This window comes from Chiloscyllium punctatum, chromosome 3, assembly GCF_047496795.1.
Source record: "Chiloscyllium punctatum isolate Juve2018m chromosome 3, sChiPun1.3, whole genome shotgun sequence".
NCBI classification, from domain to species: domain Eukaryota; kingdom Metazoa; phylum Chordata; class Chondrichthyes; order Orectolobiformes; family Hemiscylliidae; genus Chiloscyllium; species Chiloscyllium punctatum.
In genome coordinates this window covers 45368463-45382286 of record NC_092741.1, presented here as the reverse complement: position 1 = coordinate 45382286, position 13824 = coordinate 45368463, and the positions used below count along the sequence as shown (strand labels likewise).

General features: G+C 39.4%; 2 protein-coding genes across 5 annotated transcripts in view; one reads left to right on the top strand and one right to left on the bottom strand.

Annotated features, from left to right (window-relative positions):
• rtn4ip1 (reticulon 4 interacting protein 1) overlaps positions 1–13824 on the bottom strand; it is a 110449-nt gene that overhangs the window by 10968 nt on the left and 85657 nt on the right. The gene's annotated exons all lie outside the window — the stretch shown is intronic.
• Positions 1–13824, top strand: part of crybg1a (crystallin beta-gamma domain containing 1a) — a 209140-nt gene that overhangs the window by 160802 nt on the left and 34514 nt on the right. For all 3 annotated transcript variants that reach the window (XM_072552693.1, XM_072552698.1, XM_072552703.1), the window contains 4 exons: positions 2715–2750; positions 7627–7775; positions 9876–10002; positions 12500–12645. In XM_072552693.1, the coding sequence (XP_072408794.1) occupies positions 2715–2750; positions 7627–7775; positions 9876–10002; positions 12500–12645 (458 nt within the window). The remainder of the gene's footprint in view (positions 1–2714; positions 2751–7626; positions 7776–9875; positions 10003–12499; positions 12646–13824) is intronic.

Here is a 13824-nt window from a genome sequence, read left to right as displayed (position 1 = left end):
GTTCATTGCAGTCTGGTACAAAAATAAAACAGGAAAGGTGGCTCAACCGTGACTAAGAAAGGAAATTAGATCCAAAGAAGGTACATGCACATACAAATTGGCCAAAACAGAACACCCTAGAGAATTGTCAGCAGTTTAGCTTTCAAAGTAGGAGGAAAAAGAATTGATTAAGAGGAAAATAGAGAACGAGAGTAAGCTTGTGGGAACATACAAACTGATTGCAAATGGTTCTATAGGTATGTGAAGAGAAAAAAGATTAGTAAAGACAAATGTAAGTCCTTACAGTCCGAATTGGAGAAGTTATCTTGTGTAACAAAGAGATGGTAGTCCAATTAAATACATAGTTTGTCTTCACATAGGAAGAAACAAATAACTTCCTAAAAATGGTGGAACACCGGGTCTAGTGAGATAGTGGAAGTGCTGGAAATCAGTATTACGAAGGAAATGATATTGGAAACATTGATGGGATCAAAGGCTGATAAATCCCCAGGACCCATCAATCTATATCTCAGAACACTAAAATAAGAATCCCAAGAAATAGTGGATGCATTTGTGGCCATCTTTAAAGATTCTGTGGACTGTGGAACAGGTCCTTTGGTTTGGAGGGTAGCTCATGTAAGCCTATTATTTTAAAAAGGAGGTAGAAATAAACATTGGTGGTGGGGATGATGCTACAGTCCATCATAAAATATTTAATAACAGAGCACTTGGAAAGCAGTGACAGGATCAGACAGGATCAGACAGGATCAGCATGGGTAATCATGCTTGGTAATGATGAAAGGGTAATCAAGCTTGACAAATCTGCTGGAATTTTTTAATGGTGCACCTAGCACTGTTGATAAGGAGGAGTTGATGGATGTGGTTTACCTGAGTCTTTCAATGATGTCCCACTTAAGAGATTAACATGTAAAATTAAAGTTCGTGGAATTGGAAGTAATTTACTGATATGAATTAAGAATTAGTTGGTGATAGGAAACAAAGAGTCGGAATAAATGGATCTTTTAACAAGTGCCAGGCAGTACCTGGTGAGATACAGGAGGGCTCAGTACTTGGACGCCGGTATTCTCAATATATGTTGATGATTTAGATGAAGGAAGTAAATGTAATATCTATAGTCTGCAGCTGACACAAAGCTGAGTGGGAAGCTGAACTATAAAAGGGATGCAGAGATACTTCAGTGTGGTTTAGACAAGTTGAATGAGTGGGCTATTGCAGGCAAAATTAAGTCTGATCTGGATAAATGTAAAGTCTCCACTTTGATATCAAAACAGGATGGCAGATTATTATCTCAAAGGGAATAGTTTGGCAATGGGTCCGGTGAAATGAGACTTGGCTGCCCTTGTACACCGGTTGGTGAAAATAAGCATGCAATTGCAGCAGGTGGCAAATGGCATGTTGGCATTGTGAGAGGATTTGAGTACAAGAGTAGACATGTCTTGCTACAAAGCCTTGATGAGACCAGACCATACCTGGAGTATTGTATGCAGTTTTGGTCTGAAGAAGGTTGTTCAGGCTGTGGAAAGATGCAACAGAAGTTTAATAGAGTGATTCTTGGGATGGCAACACTGATTTGCAGAGAGCAACTGGATCAGTTAGGACTGTATTCACCAGAGTTTAAAAGAGGCCATTTAAGACTGAGATGAGGAGAAATGATTTTCACCCAGACAATGGTGAGCCTGTGGAATTCTCTGTACCAGAAAGGAGTTGATGTCAAAACATTAAAATGTTTTCAACAAGAAGTTGGGCATAATCCTTAGGGCTAAAAGGGTTCTCAGGATATGGCAACGAAGTGAGAACAGTGAACTAAATGATTAGCCATGATCATGTTGAATGGTGGAGCAGGCTCAAAAGGCTGAAAGGCCTACTCCTGCTCCTTCTTTCTATGTTTTAATGTAAATTCCATTGACAATTATTTAGGCTTTTTGTTTTATACAATTTTCAGTTCATCTCAAAAATGATCCTTCCTAGTCCATATTTTCTTATCTGTGTTTAATGATTTTATGGCAGTAAAAAGCAGACTGAAATCTAAATTTATCATGTTCACAGAATTTTTGTCACAGGCAAGATCCTTGCATCTTTAAAATATCCCAGATAATATTTGTAAGAAGAACTTCCTGCCATAACTGTATACTAACTCCTTCTTATCATACCACACCTATCCAGGTGACTCATTGTTATTTCTGTTGATATACTTTTGCACTTTACCCATAGCAGATGTTAGAATTGCTGGTCTATAGCTTGCTGCATAATCCCCATGTTCCCTTTTAAATACTGAACAATTCCTCAAGACTGATTTTGCGAGCTAATCCTGTTTCTGAAATGTAACTCAGTTCTGGCGCCTTGACTTTCTCACCCTATCAGTTGCTGAAGAATAAATATAAAATCTTAGCAATTCAAAGGGCATCAATTGTACCTGGAGCTCCATTTTACACCTCTCAAACTTTCACTGGCCAACACAAATATCTAAGAATATCTGGCTACTAACCCATATGAAAAGTTATGATGCAATTGTACCATGCTTTGGGTCACTCAAATCATTGAAAATAATAAAAAGAAATCCATTTTTAAGAATTGATTTACAGTAGTTAGTCTAATTGGTTGTTTACAGTCACGTAGGTATTATTTAAAAAAAAACATCCATATGCATTTGTAGATTGTAAGCTTAACAGTTGCATTATTGTTAATGAAATACTGAGAAAATGTTTTTATTTCAGGGCCCATTGCAAGTGGAAAAGCTTAATGACAACAGAGTAAGTAGTTTTCTTATCTTTTGGGGCATTGCTAATAAGGTCAGCATTTGTCACTCATCCCTTCCTGGTTTTGAACTGAGTGCTTGCCAGGCCATTTCAGAGGATACTTAAGAGTCAACCACTGGTCTGGAGTAGCGCGTAAGCCAGACTGGGTAAGGATGGCGGTTTCCCTTCCCTAAAAGACATGAGCGAACCACATGGATATTTACAGTAATCGATAGCTTCATGGTCACCATTACTGAGACAAGGTTTATATTCCAGATTTATTAATTGGATTTAAATCTGTGGTGGGATTTGAACACACACACCTACAGCAATAGCCTGAGTTTCATGATTACGAATTCAGTGACACTGTCACTGTGCAACTGTCTCCTGTCTCCATCTTTCTGGCATTACCTTGCTGTAACTAAGATATATCAAAGAAAGCATTTTCTGCAATAATGTTACCTTTCATGCTATGCTTATGTGTAACAGAATAGGTGTGTACTTTATTATGTTAAACCACGAGAGATTACTTTCTCCCTTCTAATCCTTCATTGTGTGAAGGTTATGATTCATACAGGGTGTGGTTCCATTAATACCCGGGCCCATCCAGAATATCAGTTATTGTTTTCCAAATCTGAGTCTAGACAGTTGGCAAGCAATGTGACCACATGCAGTATTGTAGCAAGGGCCGTTTACATCCTCACTCTGTGTTCTTCATAAATGTGAATGCACAGGATTAATCCAATATTAATTAATAATGGAGATTTTCATTTACTCACCTGATATCAGAACACCTGAATCCATAGCAACAACTACTGCCAGCTGAATATGCAATCACAATCAAACCTTGATTGTTTTTAAATTAAAGCTTAATACAGCAGATACTGAACATCTATAATACAAACAGAAAATGCTGGAGAAACTTAGCAGTCTGGCACATTTGTGGAGAGAGAAGCAAAGTGAATGTTTCAAGTGCAAACACACTTCTTCTGAACTTGATTAACCTTCATCTGTATTCTTTACAGGGATAATATAATGTTAAGTTTTCCAGTAAGAGATCGGAATGTTTTCTTGTTCTGATTTTATTCTGAATGAATGCAAAACTCTTGATTAGTTATTTTTTATTAATAGTAAATGACAGAAGCATTAGAGATGGAGAGGTAGACTACCTGAATAAATTGTGATGTTAGTTCAATACAATTGGATAGATTATATAGAGTCGTAGACATGTACAGCACGGAAATAGACACTTCAGTCCAACTCAATCATGCTGACCAGATATCGCAACCTAATCTAGTCCCACTTGCCAGCACCCGCCCATATCCCTCCAAACCCTTCCTATTCATATACCCATCCAGATGCCTTTTAAATGTTGTAATTGTACCAGCCTCTACTACTTCCTCTGACAGCTCATTCCATACATGTACTACCCTCTGCATGAAAACGTTACCCCTTAGGTCCCTTTTATATCTTTCCCTCTCACCTTAAACCTATGCCCTCTAGTTCTGGACTCCCCCACCCCAGGGAAAAGACTTTGTCTATTTATCCTATCCATGCCCCTCATAATTTTGTAAACCTCCATAAAGTCACCCCCATTGCTGTTCGCTAACGTGGTGCCACTGTTTAAGAAAGGTGATAAGGACAATCCAGGGAACTATAGACTGGTGAGCCTGACGTCGGTGTTGGGCAAGTTGTTGGAGGGAATCCTGAGGGACAGGGTGTACATGTATTTGGAAAGGCAAGGACTGATTAGGGATAGTCAACATGTCTTTGTGCGTGGAAAATCATGTCTCACAAACTTGATTGAGCTATTTGAAGAAGTAATAAAGAGAATTGATGAAGTGGTGGATGTGATCTCTATGGACTTCAGTAAGGTGTTCGACAGGGTTCCCCATGGGAGACTGATTAGCAAGGTTAGATCTCATGGAATACAGGGAGAACAGGCTCCATTTGGATACAGAACAGGCTCAAAGGTAGAAGACAGAGGGTGGTGGTGGAGGGTTGTTAGACTGGAGGCCTCTGACCAGTGGAATGCCACAAGGATTGATGCTTGGTCCATTACTTTTCATCATTTATGTAAATGATTTGGATGTGAGCATGAGAGGTATAGTTAGTAAGTTTGCAGATGACACCAAAATTGGAGCTGTAGTGGACAGCAAAGAAGGTTACCTCAGATTACAAGGGATCTTGATCAGATGGACCTAATGGGCTGAGAAGTGGCAGATGGAGTTTAATTTAGATAAATGCGAGGTGCTGCATTTTCGGAAAGCAAATCTTAGCAGGACTTATATACCTTAATGGTAAGGTCTTAGGGAGTGTTGCTGAACAAAGAGACCTTGCGTGCAGCTCCTTCAAAGTAGAGTCGCAGTAAGATAGGATAGTGAAGAAGGCATTTGGTATGCTTTCCTTTATTGGTCAGAGTATTGAGTACAGGAGTTCGGAGGTCATGTTGCGGCTGTACAGGACATTGGTTAGGCCACTGTTGGAATATTGTGTGCAATTCTGGTCTCCCTTCTATCAGAAAGATGTTGTGAAACTTGAAAGGGTTCAGAAAAGATTTACAAGGATGTTGCCAGGGTTGAAGGATTTGAGCTAACAGGTGAGGTTGAATAGGCTCGGTCTATTTTCTCTGGAGCGTTAGAGGCTGATTGGATAGAGGTTTATAAAATCATGAGAGGCATGGATAGGATGACTCACACCAAATATTTCTTTTTCCTAACTTTGGGGGAATGAGTATATATGGGGGAAAGTAAGATAATTACTTTGTCTGCTCCACTTCACCCTCAAAAGGCCATTTCCCAGAGATTGAATTCTTTACCTTCCTAGCAGTCAGCAGAATATTTCATTGTTGGCAGATTTCAAAAAAATGTTCTCACTTCTTTGAAACCACGCTGTCCCACAACCCCTTGAAATCTCCCTCTCCTTTAACCTTTTGCAATTTCCTTCTCTCTCAACCCTTTACAGCCTCCTTCCCCGACACCTGAAGCCTTCTTGCAACCTCTTCACCCTGTAAATTTCCATAAGCTACCTTTAATTCAGAAACATATGAAGAAGTCTCACATACAATCAAATACTAAAGCAATTATTTAAATTTTATTGCCCGTAGTAATCAAATAAGACCCCATACAAGTAAGCAAATTAAGCCTCCCAACTCAACTTGGCTATTATCTGATTAAAGGTGGAATTTCACTACGATTCCAAGTAACAGAATCTATCTGTGGATGTGTCCAGGGTTTGATCCTTAAGTAGTGTTGTTCTCTGGAGTTCTGCTTGAAGGGTTCTAAGTTGCATTTTTACATAATTATCTGTCCTTCAAGTTTATGGTGTGATATTATTGATGATCCTTTACATTCTTTCAGCCATGATATTGATTACTGCTCTGGAGCTATCAACTGCAACTTGCCTTCTTATCAGAAGTAGCTTCCCTGTTCCTTAGTGCATTTGGCATTGACTGTTTGCTTGAAGACACAATTTCCCTGCAATTAACTCCTTAAATTCTTCTGCAGGGCAATCATTTCTCTTTGTGGCATAAGGTGTATCAAGCAGCTATTAAAACAATATTGTTTACTTAGTTTTGACTTTTCTCCAGGCATGTGAATTGCTTTTAATTCCTGTATAGCAGTTTGTCATTGTCCCTTTTATCTCTCCACCCTGAAAACACTCAGCCTGTATTCCTGATGAAGGGCTTTTGCCCGAAACGTCGATTTCCCTGCTCCCCGGCTGCCTGAACTGCTGTGCTTTTCCAGCACCACTCTAATCTAGAATCTGGTTTCCAGCATCTGCAGTCCTTGTTTTTACCTTGTCCCACAACAGTTTATTTCAGAAATAATTATTGTTGATTCTTTCAATGCATGAAGTTATTGAAGTTCTGAAGGTTACAGTATCATACTTCTTGAAGCTTCCTCCTCTTCCCACAAACCTCTGCTTCTTCAGATCCTCTTAGACCCTCCTCCTCCAACACCCCCATCTCCTTTTGCAGCCTCCTTTCCTTATTCCCCCACCCCCACCAGGTGCAAACACATCTTCTCCATTCCTGTCCGTTTACAGCCACCCCTCACCCCCCAAACACCCTTGCAACCTCCTCTTCCTCCACCTCACCCTTCTTGCAGTTTATTCCACCCTATCTCTCTCTTCCATCCATTCCTTCCCTCTTGCAGCTTCCTTTGTCTTATGCCTCTTAGCTTCCACCTACTCTCTTGCAGCCTCCTCCACCCTATTTCTCTGGCAACCTCTTCCACACCTCTTTTATTATGCAGCCAGCTTAGCCCATGACTGGCACAAGCCCCCTTGCTAGCCTGACAGAAGGCACCGCCCATGTGGTAAAAGCCCTGTCCCCTGGCACAACCCTAAAAATCCCTGGTTTTAAGCCAGAAGTGGAGGACAGTTTCCCCTGGCGACACCCTCACTACCAGCACTTACTTTCCCTACAGTTTGCTGCTCCTCCAGTTCTAGATTGCTTTTCCCTCAGATTTGCTGCTGTACCATCAAGCATGGGAGGGAACCAGCTTTTGGAGGAGCAACCTCTCACTGAATCCAACTATTCTCATTACCGGTGTGACCTTTTCCTGATTGGTTCCCCTCACCCCGCCATGACTGAAATTTCTCACACGTTTAGAGGCTTTCAGGAGTGAACTTATTCACAGCACTTTGTGTTTTGAGCAATGTCTAAAGTTGAAAGCTAGATAAAATGTAATTATCCACTTTAAACCTAATGGAGTTGCTCCTGTTTAGTTTTTGGCTGTTGTTAGTGTTCTAAGAATTGCTGTGTGACTTTATTGGTTTTTGTTGATTTCAAATTTCAATGCCCAGGAAATGTCTATTGAGATGTAAGGATGAATGTTTTTCTTCAATCCCCATTTAATGACTTGCTGTTGTTAACTTAACATTGCAGGTTATTGTGTATGAAAAGCCTTTCTTTGAAGGCAAACAGCTGGAACTCAAAACAGATGTATTCAGCTTTGTTGAAGGAGTTGAAGAATCAGCTTTGTGCCACACTTATCCATTCACAAACGTTGGCTCGATGAAAGTTTTAGGAGGATTGTAAGTTGTATTTACCCATTTGCAAACATTAATTTTAATCTTTTTGATGTGGTGTGCAAATTGATACGCTTTGAACGAGTACATTTACTTTCTATCCAGTATAGATAGTTAAAACCATAATTATAGAGATGCCACAGCTGTCTCATTCTCCATAATTTGGTACAAGTATTGCACCTGGTGCTTTGCTTCATTCATGAATAAAGAAGTAAGAAAGCTAAATTTCCCGATAGTCTCATCTTTATTTGTGTCAACCTATTCATAATGCCATAGAATGATCGGCCTTCTTAAAGAATACTTAACACACAATGAAATCTACTGAGCACATTAGATAGACTGACGTGAGTCGTAAGGTTGTATCCTGATTGATTTGAGAAGAATAAATTTCCATTAGTTTATTAACTGTAATGTAAGATTAATCTACATCCATTGCTATTATCCTTCTCAAAAAAATGCTTTATACAATTAAAATTGATGCAGACCCTTCAGCAAAGGCATCATATAGCAGTCAAAAAGACAAATTAAGGTGTTGAGACTATTATACACATGCCAGGCAGTATTTTATACTCTCTCCTGTGACAAGTTTGGAGGCATAAAGCCATCCCCATTCCGATTAAGACGACAATGGAGATGCCCATGGTCAGCCTTTCCTTTCTTCAGCTGTCAGTTGAGGCTACTAACACTCAACGATTAGGTATCAAATCAATAGATGGAGGGTCTGTCACCATACCAGGGGAGCATGATGATTAAACATGTGGGGATCGCTTGCGGTTGGTATCCCAGAGGATTGGTAAGGTACTCAGTGCTTGACAGTGGATGGGGATGGGAACCTGTGGAGAGGCACCTCCTGCCCTTGCTGCTGACCGTTTGCCACTCCACCCCCCCCCCCCTCACCCATCACCCCTCACGATCACCACCCTGCACAGACCTTCTCTCCATTCCTTACCTGGGCTGGGCAATCAATGATCCTGGACCTCCATTGAGTATGATTCCCAAGCAGCTACCTTCTTCTCAGTGATGGTGAGAAAAAGCGTTGTTGCCCTCTTTTTAACCAATACCTCTTGGACATCTTCCCATCCTCCAGCATTCACATCTTTTGGAAGGCCATAGTGGCCCATGGATTGCCTGATTGGCTTGTAACTCAGAAGGGCTTCCTTCAAAACAGGCACCACAAGACACCCAGCAGCCAAAACATCTATTGACTCCATAAAATATCCCTCTGTTTCTGATGAATGAGCTATTGCTGATGCTGCAAAGATTAAATGATTTGCTTCTCATGCTGCAATCAGTATTGCGAGAAATGTCTGCCTGCAATTGCACATGGAAGAGCTTTTATGTATTCCACATGGTGTCATGACATGGCAGCTATAATCACCCCCTCAGAAGAAGGGGAAGGACTACAGGCCCTGTTGATCATTTTCAAATGCAGTCCACTGCAAATTGTTGCATTTTGTATTCAATGAAAAGCAAGAGTATTTTAATGCAGGGAGGCAAGCTGCAAATTAACTTGAGCACACTGAATAAAGTCAAAGACTGTGAAACATCCAGGTGCTTTAGAAAATAGAGAGCAGAAAGGCAAAGTGGGTAGAAATGAAATGTTATATTTAACTAAAATGAAATGTTTATAAAATGAACCAAGAGTTAAATTTAAATAAGCTGGTAAATTATGTCTGGAAATAAATTTAAATTTAAAACGTATATTTAAATAAACGTAAACTTTAATGAACGTAAATACATGTTCAATACTGTTTAGACATGATCTAGAAGATGCACTTGGCGGACTAGCAGTTCCATCCAGCATTGGGAGATTGAAATATAATATATCTAAATTGAAAATTGAACAGATTTGAGGACACCTCAAGTGAACATTATATGCACAGATTTGATAATCCTTTTACTAGTCAGTTCTCCTGTCTTGAAGCTGACATTGTTTAGGTCTACTTAGCATGTGTACCTTTTTTATTTGCAATTAGCTTATAGCCTTTGTTCACGCAGTATTTCAGAAAGCAGAGCCATTTCACTTCATATAAAGTTTTCAGTGTTAACTGAACACAGTTGACTAATAATGGTTCAGTCCATGAGATGTTTTTCAATTTCTCCTAGTTGGGTTGGTTATGAGAAGCCTGGATTTCAAGGCCATCAATATGTTTTAGAAGAAGGCGAGTACCAATCATGGAATGAATGGGGAGGCTACAATGAACACCTTCAATCTTTGCACTTTATCCAGATCGTAAGTTTTCTTTTGCTTAGTGCAACTTTATAATTACAGTTTGGCAGATTTTATATTTGTAATTAAGTTGTGTTTGCATTCTTAAATTTCCTCATTCCCTTTCCTCATTCTGAAAGTCTTTCTGATGATGACTTGTGTAAACACGTGATTCCATATGTACCAATAGGATTCTGTCACCTTTCTTATTCTTTATGTATGCCTAGAGAGTGAGGACTGCTAGAGAATTGTGTGGCTTTTGGTAATGAATCTCAAGTCTAATCCAATAGTCACAAGTGCGGTTTCCAGCAGATCTCCTTTAACAGTGAGCTGGAATGAAGCATTAGATTGCAAGAAGATAAAAGAAAGGTGTCTTACAGCTTGTCAAGCCACCCAACCATTCAATATGATTGTGACTTCAACTTCTTTTTCTCACTCTTCCCATTTCCCTTGATTACCTGAAAGACCAAAGCTTCCTCTATCTCATCCTTAAATATATTTCATGATGGTGAATCTACAATCCACTGGAGTAAGGAACTCCAAAGAGTCACCCTTTTGCATGAAGAAACATTTTCCCATCTCAGTCCAACATGTACAGCCAAGATTTGTTCCTTGTTCTAGATTTCCCACCCAGGGGAAACAAGGTGTCAGTGACTATCCTGTTAAGTGCGCATCCCTTTTGTAATCTTGAGTGTTTCAATAAGATCACTTCTCATATTTGAAAATCCTGAGCATATAGATACAACATATTCATCCCCTCATCAGAGGACAACCTTCTGATTCCATGGTCCATTTCTGAACTGGCTCCAATGTTAGTATAAACTTGCTTTAAAATGGAGACTAAAATTGCACACTGTATCCCAGGATTCAAGTCTTGCAAAGGTTACTGGAATCTGTGGTGCTGGCTGGAGAACTGACAAGTCCCTCATGTCATCTGTTTTTGAGAAGGTTTGCCACATCTGTAGGACTCAGATATTTCATAAAATGAGAGCATATTTTCCTCTCGCGCCAAATACTCTAGAAGATGGATATCTCACCAACTGAGGACTTCTGACCAATTGGATAATGTACTCAGTAAAGCTACTGGGGGTGTGTGATGGTTACTACAGGTAGAATACCCACTATAGGGATCTATGAACGGGTGAGTGATAGCAAAAGGTATGATCTCATGCACAATTGTAACAAGACTGCTTCATTCCTGTCTTTAATCTCTTGGAATAAAGGTGAACATGCCATTTTGTTTCCTAATTGGTGGCCGTACCTTAATTTGAACATTTCCATGTTCCCCATGTTGGTACACCCCAAGTCTGTGTACATCGACACAGAAAGGTTACATTACTTCTAAACAATATTTGTTTTTCTATTCTTATGGTAAAGATTAATAAACTTGTGCATTCCTACATTATACTTTGTCTGTCACCTCACTCACTTAACTTGTTCAGTTTGCCCCTCTTTGTGTCCTCTTCATAGTTTGCCTTTCCGCTTAACTATGCTTTGACAGCATACTTGGACAAAGAATCAGAGGGTAATGTTTCGAAGTCTTTAAGGTAGATTGTATGTGTCTGAGGTCTGCCTCTTAATTTGAAAATATCCCATATGTCCCCTTTTATTGCTGAATGTCCATTAATTGCGTGCTATTATGTCACCATCAACACCATGACCCTTTATCTTGCATAATAACCTTTTGTGCAGCACTTTACTTAATGCCATTTTGAAATACCAAGTATTCTACATCTTTATCAATTATCTGTACTATTTTTTCCTCTCCCTTTCTTCCAGCCTTAATAAGCTAAGGTCAATTCCATTTCCCTGTCACACACCATCATGGCTGAAGATAACAATCTCTGCAATGCAAATAATCAAATCTGAAACTGAGTTAACCTGTCCTAGTGCTGTACTGCGCAATACATTAATCGGCTGGACTGAGAAGTCTGTCTTCAAGTGACATAAGTCTGTTGGAGGACTGATAAATCAGTTATATTTCTAATGTTGGCAGAGGAATAATCCATTTTGTGAAAGTTCATTAATTAACATTGGGTTGGAATATACCAACTACTTTTTAACTTTTAAAATTCACGATGGGAAGCTCCACATACACACACGAAGTAATCATATCTTTGTAGTATTGTATACTACTTTTCAAATAAACTATAGTGGCAAAGCAGAAATTACATTTTTTAGAACTCTTTGCAAAGACTGGAAGAATTTATTTTTTTAGCTTCTATGTATTTTCTGGAATTTACAATGTTTTTCTTTCTGAATTGAAGGTGCCAGTGTTGGACTGGGGTGTACACAGTTAAAAATCACATAACACCAGGTTATAGTCGCTTTCGGAGCACTGCTCCTTCATCAGGTTGTTCATCAGATCATCACAACCACCTGATGAAGGAGCGATGCTCTGAAAGCTAGTGCTTCCAAATAAACCTGTTGGACTATAACCTGGTGTTGTGTGATTTTCAACTTTCTTTCTGAAGGGTGCTATGTGTTTATAAAACAATTTGTGTACTTTTTATATTCACAGAACATGTCCTCTCCTGTCATGATAATGTATCGTGAAGCAAATTTCTCTGAGAAAGGTGGAAATATTGAAGTAGTGGGACCCATCCCAGATTTGCATGATACTGATTATGGGTTGAGGACAGAATCTATAAATGTGCTGAGTGGAATGTAAGTTCAATATAATTATTTTAAAATAATTGTTGAACGATCAAATATAGTAGTTCCTAGAAAGATATCGAACTCCTTAAATATTTTTGCTATTTTACTTCAGTAACTACACAAGTAAGGTTTTAAGAAAGTTAGAATTCACGGCCAACATTTAATATTCTATTCCCAGCTGGTCTTCACTCACAGGACAGTGCTAACTACATTACATATAACAATGACTACAATCTGTATTTCTTGGTAAAATGATAAAATGATAGCAAAATATATGAGTTTTTTAATTCTTCAGTTAATGAATGGCAATAGATATTAAGCAAATATACTCATGGGTATTGTGTACCAATAAGCTATTTCTGACTAAAGTTGGTGAATGTGGCTAATGATTTGTTCCAGAGTCAGACCTGCAGCCAGCCAGCAGTCTCTATTGAATCTAGTCATCTACCCTTGACCTTGAAAGGTATCATTATCACGAAATCACCAACACTGAGAGTTAGCATTGATAGAAAGATAATTGGAGCAGCTTTATAAAGACTGTGCATATAGGAACATGTCAGGAGCTGGAAAGTTTGCAGCACGGAATTCACCTTATGATGTCTTAAAATCTCTCAATGGTTTACAAGGCACAAGTTGGGATTATGATTGAATACTGCTGACAAATGTGTTGCTGGAAAAGCGCAGCAGGTCAGGCAGCATCCAAGGAGCAGGAGAATCAACGTTTCGGGTGTAAGCCCTTCTTCAGGAAATTCCTGAAGAAGGGCTTATGCCCAAAACGTCGATTCTCCTGCTCCTTGGATGTTGCCTGACCCGCTGCGCTTTTCCAGCAACACATTTTTCAGCTCTGATCTCCAGCATCTGCAGTCCTCACTTTCTATTGAATACTGTCCATTTCGTGATTGAAAGCAGCTCCAAAAACACTTGAGAAGCTCAATACTATACAGGACAAAGCAGCCTACTTGACTGAAGATTATCCACCATCTTTAATATTCATTCCTTTCACTAGCAATGCACCAGTGACAGCAATGTCTGCTATCTACAAGATGCACTGAATCAACTTGCAATACTCCTTCAATAGCATCTTCCAACATACAGCCTCTACCACATAAAAGAACAGGTGGACAAACATCTTTGCCCACCTGTCGCCATTCCACCTACTTTTCCCTTAGCCCCACCTCCCCCCACATT